A 13,151-nucleotide genomic window follows, 5' to 3' on the forward strand; every position below is an offset into this window, starting at 1 on the left:
TCCTAAATCACACTGCTGGTCACTATCACAGGGAGACTAGACCTACATTCCCAGATTCCATTTTTTCAGCACTCTTTGCACTGCACAATATTTCTTTAGATATATGTTTTTTAAATTAGTAGTACTACTTTAGTGCAATTATGATTCAGAAAGGATTTATCACAACACTCTTTTGAGATGCTTTCCTAAATACAAGTGCCAAAATAGTGTGTATATAAAGATTCTCCTATTAAGTTTTTAATTATCCAAATAGTTTCTAAAATTTTAATAACTACAAAATAGAAAAAAGCATCATCAATCTATACTTGATTGCCCTGTTACACCATTATAACTTAATGATACATAAACCAAATATGTTGGTGTTAATACTCAGGATTTAGTTAGGGATCAGTTTTTTATCACATAGTATTTATTTGTTCATAGAAAGCATTTCTCTTGAGATTTCTAGACAGCAGGAACTCTCAGTTCAATTACTTGCATAATGTATGCAGTGGAGTTATAAAAATGTAATGATATATTTAATTTAGGAATAGATTTCTTAAATTCTATACATTGCCTATTATCCTAACTCAAAATAACACATTTAATGTAAAGATTTGGCAAAAATCTGGCAACTGAAGAAATAAATCATCAAAAAATAAAGCCATTATTATCAGGCTAGAACGTGATGTTACATTTGTATTTTGTATATGTAATTATAATTCAAAAGAATTTATATTATTGACATACATATCTATTGTCATAGCAACCACAAATTTTAATTAAGACATTTCATTCTCCAAAGGGTATTCAAAGGACTATTTATTAGCAGAAGTTAATAATCTAATTAAAAATTGATATGCATTAAATTCTGATAATTATTTTCTTGATACCTATATTAAGAAGTTAGTTAAAATTTTAGTTTGTCCCTGGTACATATTCAAATATGGGTAATAAAACATTCTTATTGAATGGAACCTAGAGTAAAAAATTCAGAAAAAAGGCTGAGATTCTTTCCTGAGGTTAAATTGTTGTTCTTTCAAAATAAAAGGGCAAATGCACAATACTCAAAATTGACTAAATACTGCAAAGCAAAACCTCAAACTCATTTGACAGCTCTTTCCCAAATTTGTTTTTGGCTCAACTCTGAGACTACTATTCAGAATAAAAAGAAACACGTGCAGGCTCTTCTCAACTGTAAGTACTCTGAAAATCTGGGTCTCCTCAAGTGTGGAATTAGGTGACGTCTGGTTCCAATTTTTAAAAAAATCTCAATTCTCTAAATTAATTCTGAGAGCTAGGAATTTACAAAGGTGTATAGGACTACAAATTTTTCTGCTCTAGTTAACTACCTAACCATCCCTCACACTGGTTCCAAAGTAAGAAAGTTTTAACAGTGTGATTTCACATCTTATAGAATAGTGGGTCTTAGATTTTTTTATTTTCCTAATAGGTGGTATCCTGTTTTGAAATCTGGGTGAGAGAAACAATGTTGTCAACTTTTCATTTTGCTATGAAAGAGCTTTTTAGAGAATAAAAGCCAATGTTACAAGTATTTTAAAACTGAAAGAATATCTTGGCAACAGAAAAAATAGGATGGGAAAAGGGTATCTTTCTAAATGAAATGTTAATTTTATGAAAAACTCATATATATATGTGTGTGTGTGTGTGTGTGTGTGTGTATGTGTATATATATATATATATATATATATATATATATATATATATGACCCCCCCTCCCCCCGAATATATATATTAGAATGGCATGGGTCTGTAGACTACAAGGTTATTTAAAATCTTTTGGATTTAAAAAGATGAATTAACCTAAACAATTTTCTATTTTTCCTATTTTTCTACTTATTCCTCAATTCCTGCCCTTTGTATCACTTTGGGAGAGAAGGCATAGAGCTGTTTACACAGTTAGGAATTTCTACCCCTGGCTACTTGATTTACAGTATGGAACTTGCAAGATTAAATTATGTCTTGCACAAAAAGGGTAGCACCAAACTGCCTTACCTGTCTACAGCACCACTTGCAGGGGAGGGGGAGGAGGCAGTTCTTTACGTGGGCAGTGCAATGCTTCCTCCTCTTCTGCAAGCAGTGCTGGAGATGCTGTAGAAGGAAGGGCAGCAATGAGAGGTGTGAAGAAATGGTGGAGGGCATGAGGAATGTTTGTTCAAAGTACTTTTTGCCTTCCTATGCCTAATATGGTGCCCAGGGTATAAATGTCTACATTGATAAAATGGTACTTAATTACAGTATCCAAACTGAATCTGATCAAAGCCAACTTAAAATGTAAGTCCCTGTGGGCTCTATTTTAAGGTCACTAGCGTGCACAATCTAGCAGATAAAAAGTATACCTCAAAAAAGTGTATTTTCAATTTCAGCCTTTATTCTGAATTTCTTGATTGTCTAGGTTCCAATAAAACATGCTTAAGAACATATCTGTAAATATTTCAATTCTAAAAAAAGAAATATTACCTTAAAAAGTTAAAATTAAAAGTTAATAGTAAAAGTCTTTACAAATAGACTTTTAGCTACAGTAGTTTTTAATTGGATTACATAGCTTTTAAGATTTTTTAAAACACTAAAATTTTTTAAAAAATTAACATGCTAAAATTTAAGATAACTACTAAAATTCTTGGAAATGTTATATTAAGAATACTAAAATTTTAAAACAATATGACATATTTATTTAGAATACTTCTTAGAATCTCTATTGATAACAAATGTTTAGTTATTTAAAAAAAATTATTTAATAATGATTTATGCTCAAGATATTTGTGTTATGTACTTTATCAACCAAATAATTGTATTTATAACAAACTCATCATACAGTTCATTTAACTTGTCTAAGTAAAAATAAGATGTACTATATTTGCACTATATCGTCTCTGGGGCCATGTTTCAATTATTCTTCTAACAGCACAATGGCATACAATTAGTTTGTAATCTTGCCAAGAAATTTTCCACATTTTCTACAAAGAAATCAAAGCTAACTTAGTAGTAATTAAGGAAGTTACTAAGTTTCCAAAACACTTCTCTGTCTACAATAACCTATTGAAATATATTTAACACTGAGTTTACCTGATTATATCCTATTAACTGGCACTCCTTTGAAAATTATCAACAACTTTAAAATTTTTCGATAAAACTATGTAACCAATGCATAGTCTTTATAGTAAACTATACTGGTAACATAATATAATTCTTGAATTCACTCCAAAGCTGAATCTCAACAATTTGTATACATAAAACTACATGATAACATGCAGACATGGGCATACTTAAAAATTTGAGAAACTATTGCTAAAAACATTATTTTATTAAATGAACCCAACTACTTGAATGAATAAAAAGCTTCCCAATCTTTTTCAGGCAGTGCACTGTTCAAATATGGTTTCAAACTGGTAAACTACTAATAATGTCTTATGTTTAATATGTCCAATTTGAATATGACAAAAAATATTCAGTATCTACGTCGGAATTATCCAGAATGATGAAGATATTTACATTTTTCAAATAAAGATATACACATCCATAGTCTTCATAAAAGGAATGTTCAGTATGTGTTAGTGTAACTGCATATATAACTTACAAGTAGAGATATGACCAGATTTTTTCATAGTGGGCTACTATACTGATTTCTAAGACAATCTAGTCAACTTTTATTAGTAAAATATTTTCAAATGAAACCTTATCAATTATCCCAGTTATTATTTTTTATAATATACTCAATATTGTTGTTGTTTATAATTTTGCTCCATTGCTAAATATAACCACGAAGTTCCATGAAATAAAAAAATGTACCCACCTCACAAAATAATGTAAGCTTGTCATCTGGTAAAAGACCATTAGCTTCATCAAGCAAAAAATCCCTTCGAATGAATTTTTTAAAACCCCAGTCCTTCCCTTGTACAAATCGATATGCTCTTTGGCTTTCTGGTGGGAAACAGAATAGAAGTTTAAATAAAACAAGTATCCAAGAAACATTTTTGTAAATGATAACACAGTTAAGTGAATATGAAAAAATAGTAAGAAGTACAGATATTTGTGTTCATAAATAAAATGTGTCATCAGAGTTATATCAGGTAGAGCCAGATCATTCCCCAGCACTACTCAAATTTTGGCCATCAAATGAGCTCACTTTCAGATTCCTGAATCTCTAGGTAGAAGAAAATGCAGATCAAATCTCATGGAGAAGAAAGATCTAGGCCCTATAATAATAAAGTTAAGATCAAAATACACTGGCATGGGCATATTGTTCATCATCTACCATCAGCACCTGATTACAAACACAACTCTCATTTCCTTCTTCTCTCTTTAAAAGCAGATGCTCTAAGTCATCAGGAAATCCTTTAAGCTTAAGCTTTCCTGGGACATCCATCCCACTGACAAGTTTTACTGAACCAGAAGACACCCATTAACTGGTGAAAAACCTAGATAATGTCACTTATCATTCCCAGGTCTTTAGACATAATCCCCTAAAAACAATTTTCGTAAAAGTCTGAAAGACAGTTTTTAGTATAATTTAATTTAATAGATAAATGTCTGAAGTAAACTGTATACTATGAAATAAACAACATCCTCTACAATTAAGTATTCACTGTCTGTTACACAAAAAATTAATTGGAGATGGAACCAGTAGTAAATCTAATTGCAACACACTATGTTATGGACTGAATGTGTGTATCCCATCAAAATTCTTATGTGGAAACCATACTGTTACAGGATTCCAGGGCAGGAAGAACAGGGAAAGAGAAAAAAAGTTAAAACAAGGCCAATTTTGCAGCCAGCTTGTAACTAATAAGCCATTATCTTCCCCAGCCAAGGACAGGAGAGCAAATGGTTTAAAAAAAAAAAAATCCTCCCTAAGGAGAGAATACAGAAGGGGGCGGCGGGGGCGAGGGCAGGGAAGGAAGGGAAAGGAAAAAAGGGCAGTTTTACTCCCTAAGTGGAGAAGCCAGCAGTCTCAAGGCTTGGCAAGATAAAGTTGCCAGGTGCTACTCATGATTTCTGGGAAGGCCACAATAAAGAAAAAATGGGACTTTGAGAATTAACCAGGACCAAAATATTCAGCAAAGAAATTTTGAAACCTATAAACAAGAAGGCATATAAAGCCTCAGACTCCCTCCCAACTCACTCTTCATAATAGTTGAGAACCCATCTGTGCTTCATAACCAGATGTACAGTTTGCTTGCTTTGCTTCTTTAATAAAGGTGCATGCTTTAATAAATGGGCTTTCCACAATATAGTTAAGGTCTCTCGTATAAAATCATTTATATGAGAAGATAAGGATTGAGGTTGGGAACAGCCTTCTCCCACTGACTCAGGGCACTGTCCTGGAACACCTCTCTGGAGTTGGTGAGAGGTGCCTGTAACAATACCTTCCAATGTGATGGTATAAGACAGTGATGGTGAACCTATGACACGCGTGTCAGAGGTGACATGCGAACTCATTTTTTTGGTTGATTTTTCTTAAATGGCATTTAAATATATAAAATAAATATCAAAAATATAACTTTGTTTTACTATGGTTGCAAATATCAAAAAATTTCTATATGTGACACAGCACCAGAGTTAAGTTAGGGTTTTTCAAAATGCTGACACGCCGAGCTCAAAAGGTTCGCCATCACTGGTATAAGAGGAAAGTGATTGGGACTAGATAAGTTCATGAGGGTGGAGTCCTCATGAATGGGAATGTTGCTCTTATAAAAGACCTCACTAAGCTCCCTAACCACTTCCACCATGTGAAAACATGAGTAGTTAGTCCACAACCCCAAAAAAGGATCTTCATCAGAATCTGACCATGGTAGCACCCTGATATTGGACTTCCCAGCTTCTAGGGTCAGTGAGAAATAAATTTGTTGTTTCTAAGCCATCCAGTCTGTGGTATTTTGTCATGGCAGCCTGGACTAAGACACTCCACTGTCTTAAATGCCAGATAATGTGAAACTGTATTACTTTGGCAATAAAAGATAATATTAAATAGTATGTATTTAGAGGAGGTTATTTTGTGATGTTAACTTGATTCTGTGAAAACACTTAAAATTTAATGCAGCAGTTATGATATATTGTCCTACTATGCACATTATACATCTTCTTTTGAAACTCCAGGTTACATGATTTCAGCAGATTACATATGGGAACAAGTCTTAATACTAAGAAAAACTGACTTCCTTTCAGTCAATGTTCTGGTCTATTATTTAAATAAAATTTTAGGGACAAAATAAAACATTAAAAATCTTTCCAATATTCTTCAGATTTTATCTAACAAAAATAGCAAGGGAGAAGAGAAATATTTCCTGAGCACCTATTACATATGCCAGGCATGGGACCAGCAACTGTGTTTTCAAGTGACAAGTGAATGTCATTTTAGAACATGAGAAAATTAAGTTTTAGTATTATTTTAAATAATTTTACATGTCTATGAAGTCTAAAACTTACTACGAAAACTATAGCTCTACACAGGTGTTTAAAATTAATTAATAGCCAAATTAAATGTTTTAGGTTAAGCAGACTTTAGTGGGAAAATATATCCTAAGCTTTGTAGGCAAACATGCAGAAGTCACAGCAAGTAGTTACAGAGTCTTCAGTTAGTTTGCAAATCACTTACCCATTGCTTTTGTTTCTTCTCTTTTAGCGTTCAGAAGGGAAAATTTGAATTTTGCTCGAACTTCACTTTTTGGGCAGCTGACTAAAAGCAAATATAAGGACAAGTAGTCTTTACTTTCATCATCTAATCCTTTTGGATTTACCCTCAGGCACCTAAAATAAAACAACAGGCTCACATGGAGGAATATGATACTTGAAACATTCAGAAAAGAGAGGCAATACCAAAATCATTTGTTAATATCCCCTCAATCCCTCCCTAGTTCTTTACAATTCTCTACAATATCTTAGAAATCTAAGGTAAAATAGACTATTATCGGTTCAGGTACAGTAACAACAAAACAATAAAGTAGCCAATGATAACATCTAAACTCTAAGCAAACAAAAATCTTACCATTTCATTTTGTCACTTGGGCTAGATGAGAACGTTGAACTTTTTAACACTTCACCCATTTCTTCTCGACAAAAACTGAAGTTATTAATGGTCCACATGTAGGAAAATTTTACAACTTTAACCTAAGAGATTCAAAAAAACACTTTCATAATGAACTTTATGCTTTTAACCTGTCACATGTTAAACATCCTATGACCCAGTCTTTTAACATTTCTAATAACTATACCAAAGTACTTCATAATACTCTCAAAATACTGTAAAACTTGTAAGTAAAATAAAGTGAGGCATTTCTACGACATGTACCTGTGTATAACACCAGCTTTCTGCTATAGGAGCAGTAGACATATCTCCAGGGAGAGGTGGGGTGGGTTCCCGAGACATTGCCGATTTATTGCAGTCTTCCAAGATTTATGCACTATCCCATACAGTTGAGTACTTTACTAAAAGGAAAAAAGTTTCATTTACTGATCAAAAAGCTTAACTGACTAAATTCAGGGAAGAAATATTTAAACAATCATAAAACAATTATATGGGAACATGTGTTTCATTATTTTTATAATTTTAAAGAAATCAGCCTTTGTAATATAACACTAGAAACATAAACAAACCTAATACTTGTAGATAAGACATTATTTTATAAAGGTAGATTTACCAAAATACTATGAATAAAAAATTACATAGCTTAACAGTACGATCATAAACACAAAATAATATAGAAACAATATTTGATTCACCTTCCTTCATCTTTTTATTGACTATTTGCAAAAATCCAAGGAGTTCTAAAGTCAGAAGAGCTTTGGAAATTACAAATATTGGTCACTCATATGGTAGATCCCAAAATTTTGACCAATGAAACACAGATGGGACCTAACTGTAATGCTGTGCAGTACGAAATACACAGATTTCCACAAAAGTCTAATTTTATCTCACAATAAAACTCCATCCCTATCAGTTTGTTCCCTATTAAAGACTATGTGTCATGCGAAAAACCAAGATGACGGTATAGGTAAACACCGGAAATTGCTTCCTCGCACAACCACTTCAAAAATACAACTAAAAGACAAATCCGACATCATCCAGAACCACAGGAAGGCTGGCTGCGTGGAAATTCTACAACTAGAAGGAAAAGAGAAAAGCACACTGAGACTCAGAGGAGGTGCGGAAGTAAAGTGCAGAGGTACGGAGGCGCACGTGGAAAGGGCTGGCAACTGAGGACATGGTTGTCTTTTTCGATCGGGAGGGAGTCTCAAGCTCCTGACGTCTCTCAACTCCAGCTCCGGGAGAGTCTCTGGGGACCCAGACTCATACGGGGAGAAACTGGACTGTCTGGCATCGGTCGGAACTCAAGGGTGGCTTTCTCTCAGAGGTGCTTGCAGCGATTACCAGGACACTGAGACCCGGGACCTCTTAGGGCAGGACTGAGGATCAGCCATAGCTGTTTGCCCCGCCCTGTTGATTCCCTGAGACCCCACCCCACCCAAGCTGTGTGCAGAGGTTTCTGCATATGAAAGGCCTGGCCCTTTGCAATCTGAAAATTACCTAACAAACTGCAGCTGGGTCAGAGAGACCCAGAACTTCCAAGAGAAGGCCCACAGCAGCTTGCATTGCTTCACAGCTGGGCCTCATCTAGGCACCTCCAAACCCCAAACAAAGAAGAGGAATCTGCAGATCTCTCCATAGCTCCTGCTGGGTAGCCTCAGGCAGAGGCTAAATTAGCACCTCCTTAGAGATCCAAGAGCCAGTGTACCCAGTGGTCAGAGTGGGACCATCCAGATTACAACTCCTCAGATCCATAAGGGACACAATCAGGGGCAGACTCAGTGAGCACCAAAGCCCCACTGAAGCAAGTCTTGCCCCAGAAGGATGTCTCCAGCACAGAAGTTCTGCCACTGTAGACACAGCTGATTCTCACAGCCAATTGGCCTGGAGGTCAATTCCTCCCAGTGATACCTACAACAATCAAGGCTTAACTACAACAAGACTGTGCACAAAGCCCACAAAGGGGTGCACCAAGAGTGTCCACCTCAGGTAATTGGGGAGGCTGAGCCACTGGACCCTATAGGACACCTAGCACAGAAAGCCACTCTATCAACACAGGGAAGCAGCCAAAATGCGGAGACAAAGAAACAGGTCACAAATGACAGAAATGGAGGAAAGCAAACTACAGGATATAAAGTTCAAAACCACATTTATAAGGTTTTTCAAGAATTTTCTAGAAACTGCTGATAAATTTAGTGAGACCCTCAAGAAATCTAGTGAGACCCTCGAGGTTATGAAAAAGGACCAACTAGAAATTAAGCATACACTGACTGAAATAAAGAATATTATACAGAGTTCCAACAGCAGACTAGAGGATCGCAAGAATCAAGTCAAAGATTTGAAATACGAAGAAGCAAAAAACACCCAACCAGAAAAACAAAAAGAAAAAAGAATCCAAAAATATGAAGATAGTGTAAGGAGCCTCTGGGACAACTTCATGCGTACCAACATCCGAATTATGGGAGTGCCAGAAGAAGAGAGAGAGCAAGATACTGAAAACCTATTTGAAGAAATAATGACAGAAAACTTCCCCTACCTGGTCAAAGAAATAGACTTCCAAGTCCAGGAAACGCAGAGAACCCCAAACAAAAGGAATCCAAAGAGGACCACACCAAGACATATCATAATTAAAATGCCAAGAGCAAAAGACAAAGAGAGAATCTTAAAAGCAACAAGAGAAAGACAGTCAGTTACCTACAAGGGAGTACCCATACGACTGTCAGCTGATTTCTCAACAGAAACTATGCAGGCCAGAAGGGAGTGGCAAGAAATATTCAAAGTGATGAATACCAAGAACCTAAAACCAAGATTACTTTACCCAGCAAAGCCATCATTCAGAATTGAAGGTCAGAGAAAGAGCTTCACAGATAAGAAAAAGCTAAAGGAGTTCATCACCACCAAAGCAGTATTATATGAAATGCTGAAAGGTATCCTTTAAGAAGAGGAAGAAGAAGAAAAAGGTAAAGATACAAATTATGAACAACAAATACACATCTATCAACAAGTGAATCTAAAAATCAAGTGAATAAAAAATCTTGATGAACAGCATAAACTGGTGAATATAACAGATTCAGGGGCATAGAAAGGGAATGGACTGACTGTTCTTGGGGGGTGGGGGGGAGGGGTGTGGGGGTGCGGGAAGAGACTGGACAAAAGTCGTATACCTATGGATGAGGACAGTGGGGGGGGTAAGGGCAGAGGGTGGGGTGGGAACCTGGTGGAGGGGAGCTATGGGGGGAAAAAAGAGGAACAACTGTAATAATCTGAACAATAAAGATTTAATTTAAAAAATAATAATAATTTAAAAAATAAAAGTTTAAAAAATATATATATAGACTTAGGTATATAATTTATATGTAGAAATAGTATGTCTTATACAGCACATCATTATTTAAAAAAAACCAAAACCTTATAGTAGTAGTGTCTTGACTGGTGCCTCTGGAACAGAACTAGAAGCAATACTCTAAGGTCACTATTTATTCACTGCTGTCCACTCAATGAAACAAGCAACCTGTTCATTATTATTAAAAGGTAATCAGATCATCTGAGTAAGAGAAAGCAGCTTGCAAAGAGGAATGGAGTCCAAACAGGAAATGGCAAGAAGTCTTCTGAAAACATCATCTATTCTCTAAGGACAAAATTGCTACATCAAATGGGATTGTCACTTTATAATACATCTTGTGGCTTCCATGTGGAAGAAGTAAAAAGAAAACTTCCACAGTTTCCTGGGGGAATCCAGTGACCTTCAGAAGGAATACAATGGCATTGGCTTTTCTTACTATGAACAATCCAAGTACAAGGAATGACTTCTTAGGTGTTAACTTTCTCCTCAGGATCTGATCTGAAAGCAATAAAAGTACTAGGAACTCCCCCCCCAAAAAAAAACAAAAACAAAAAACAACTATGTGTCATATCATAAAATTTCCTCCCAGTTAGCTGTTCTCATACTATATCCATTTGGATGCATAATTATTTCCTGATAATCTGGCCACGATATTAATGTCTAGATGATTATGCTTCGTAACTTGGAAAGTCAATGAAAGAACTGCATATGTAGCTTTGCAGTGGTAAAGGTGGGGGTGTGTGTGACGATTACATTCCAACATAGGAACTCAAATCTGGAGAACCCTCTTTTCATTTAAGAATAATTAATAAGGAAAGAAAACCTCGCGAGTCCTATAAAAAGAAACTACTCGGGGGGAAGGGGGGGGGGGAGGGAGAATTTCATTTGCTGTATGTCTATACCCAGTGAAATAACAGCATAAAATGAGAAAACAAAGATTGAAGAAAGCCATCTGAAATATACATAGAATCAGCTGGCTGGCTCAGTTGTTGAGTGTCAACCTATGAACCAGGAGGTCATGGTTCAATTCCCAGTCAGGGTACATGCTTGGGTTGTGGGCAATTGCAAAAATAAGGGCTCCAGATGCATATAAATGCTTTTTTTCTGGAGCAAGGCAGAGGGAGAGCACCAAAAGGTGTCCAGAGCCTATAATCCTTGAGAACAGCTATTTAGGACACTAGACTTGTGCCAAGCATAAGGCCTGCCCCTCAGGTCACAGCTCCAAGACAAGCAAAAAGGTCGTGCCTGGTCAGCAAAGCTGCTGGCTGTCTGTCCTCTTTCCTTCAGACTCGGTTTGCTACTTTTAGCTGACAAAGCCATAAGTTCCCTAACAGCAGACCCAAATCCAATTCAACTATCTGGCAGCAAAGATACTTGGTTTTCCTGCCTAGCCCCAGGATGGTGAAACTGTGCTGGGGATGAAAATAGGAGTAGAAATATGAGTTGGGTAGTTCTCTTATGCAAATTCATTCTATATAATAAAAGGCTAATATGCAAATCGGCCAAACCGGTCACTATGACGTGCACTGACCACCAGGGGGCAAATGCTCAACGCAGGAGCTGCCCCCTGGTGGTCAGTGCACTCCCACAGGGGGAGTGCTGCTCAGCCAGAAGCTGGGCTCATGGCTGGCGATTGTAGCAGTGGTGGCGGGAGCCTCTCCTGCCTCCGCTGCAGGCGGGCAGTAAGGAGCAAGGGGTCCCAGACTGTGAGAGGACGCAGGCCGGGCTGAGGAACCCCCACTCCCCTAGTGCATGAATGTGGTGCACTGGGCCTCTAGTAGCTAATAAATATACTGAAAGAGTAATGATTCTCAGACTTACCAGTTAGAAATATGTGAAAGGGTCTTACGCAATACTTCTGCCAGTGACTCTGCACCATGACCAATTTCAAAACAATAAACCAAGAGAAGTATTTGCAATGCATATAACACATAAAGAGTTCATTTCCCTAATATATAAAGAATTCCTAAAAACTATAAAGAAAAAGTAGACTATAAAACACACAGAAAAAGAACCTGACTCATAATTAGACAACTACAAATTAAAACTAAATTAAGAATTTTTTAGCCTATCAGACAAGCAACGATCCAAAAGATTGGTGAGAGTATAAGCACAGGCACTCTCATACATTTCTAGTGGGAACAGAAATTTAAAGTTGTTTTAATAATTTCCCTTTTCACTTTTTATGGTGAAATTTCTGGCAAAATAGGAAGAAACTGATAATGTATAGCTAATTTTATATAAAAATGCCGACAGAATATTTGATGTCCACGAAAACCATCCTATCTAATAAAGAGGGAATATGCTAATTGACCCTCACACCGTTGCAAAGATGGTGGCGCCCACAGCCAATAAGGAGTGAATATGCTAAATGCTGCCCCGCCCTCAAAGATGGCAGCGCCCACAGCCAATAAGGAGGGAATATGCTAATTGACTGCCATGCCCTCAAAGATGGCGGCGCCCACAACCAATAAGGAGGGAATATGCTAGTTGACTGCCACACCCTCAAATATGGCGGTGCCCACAGCCACAAGATGGTGGCGCCCAGTCTCCCCCCAGCCACCCAGGGCTGGCCCGAAGGACGACCAAATGACTGAACAGCAGGCTGTGTGGGGCGACCAGGCTGGCAGGGGGGCCGTGAGGGTGGCCAGGCCGGCTGGGGGGGTGCAGTTGGGGGCGACCAGGCTGACGGGGGGTGGGGGGGGGGCAGTAAGAGGCGCTCCAGGCCGGATGGGGGGGCCAGTTGGGGGCGGCCAGGCCGGCTTGGGGGGGGTGCAGTTTTGG

General features: G+C 37.2%; 1 protein-coding gene across 7 annotated transcripts in view; it reads right to left on the bottom strand.

Annotated features, from left to right (window-relative positions):
• The window catches only part of SPOPL (speckle type BTB/POZ protein like), a 61,342-nt gene that overhangs the window by 15,355 nt on the left and 32,836 nt on the right, over nt 1-13,151 (bottom strand). For 4 of the 7 annotated variants that reach the window (XR_002828756.1, XM_023752437.1, XM_023752435.1 and 1 more), the window contains exons 2-6: nt 7,289-7,425; nt 6,986-7,107; nt 6,596-6,747; nt 3,794-3,921; nt 1,996-2,091 (exon numbers count right to left, since the gene is read on the bottom strand). Coding sequence is in view for 6 of the 7 variants with exons in the window: in XM_023752437.1 (XP_023608205.1) it covers nt 1,996-2,091; nt 3,794-3,921; nt 6,596-6,747; nt 6,986-7,107; nt 7,289-7,366 (576 nt within the window). In the remaining variant the exon portion in view is untranslated. Of the gene's footprint in view, nt 1-1,995; nt 2,092-3,793; nt 3,922-6,595; nt 6,748-6,985; nt 7,108-7,288; nt 7,426-13,151 lie in introns of those variants that run through there. The other 3 variants (XM_023752439.1, XM_023752438.1, XM_023752440.1) reach the window with 2 other exon arrangements.

Source organism: Myotis lucifugus, unplaced genomic scaffold (genome assembly GCF_000147115.1).
Source record: "Myotis lucifugus unplaced genomic scaffold, Myoluc2.0 scaffold_32, whole genome shotgun sequence".
In the NCBI taxonomy this organism is placed as follows: domain Eukaryota; kingdom Metazoa; phylum Chordata; class Mammalia; order Chiroptera; family Vespertilionidae; genus Myotis; species Myotis lucifugus.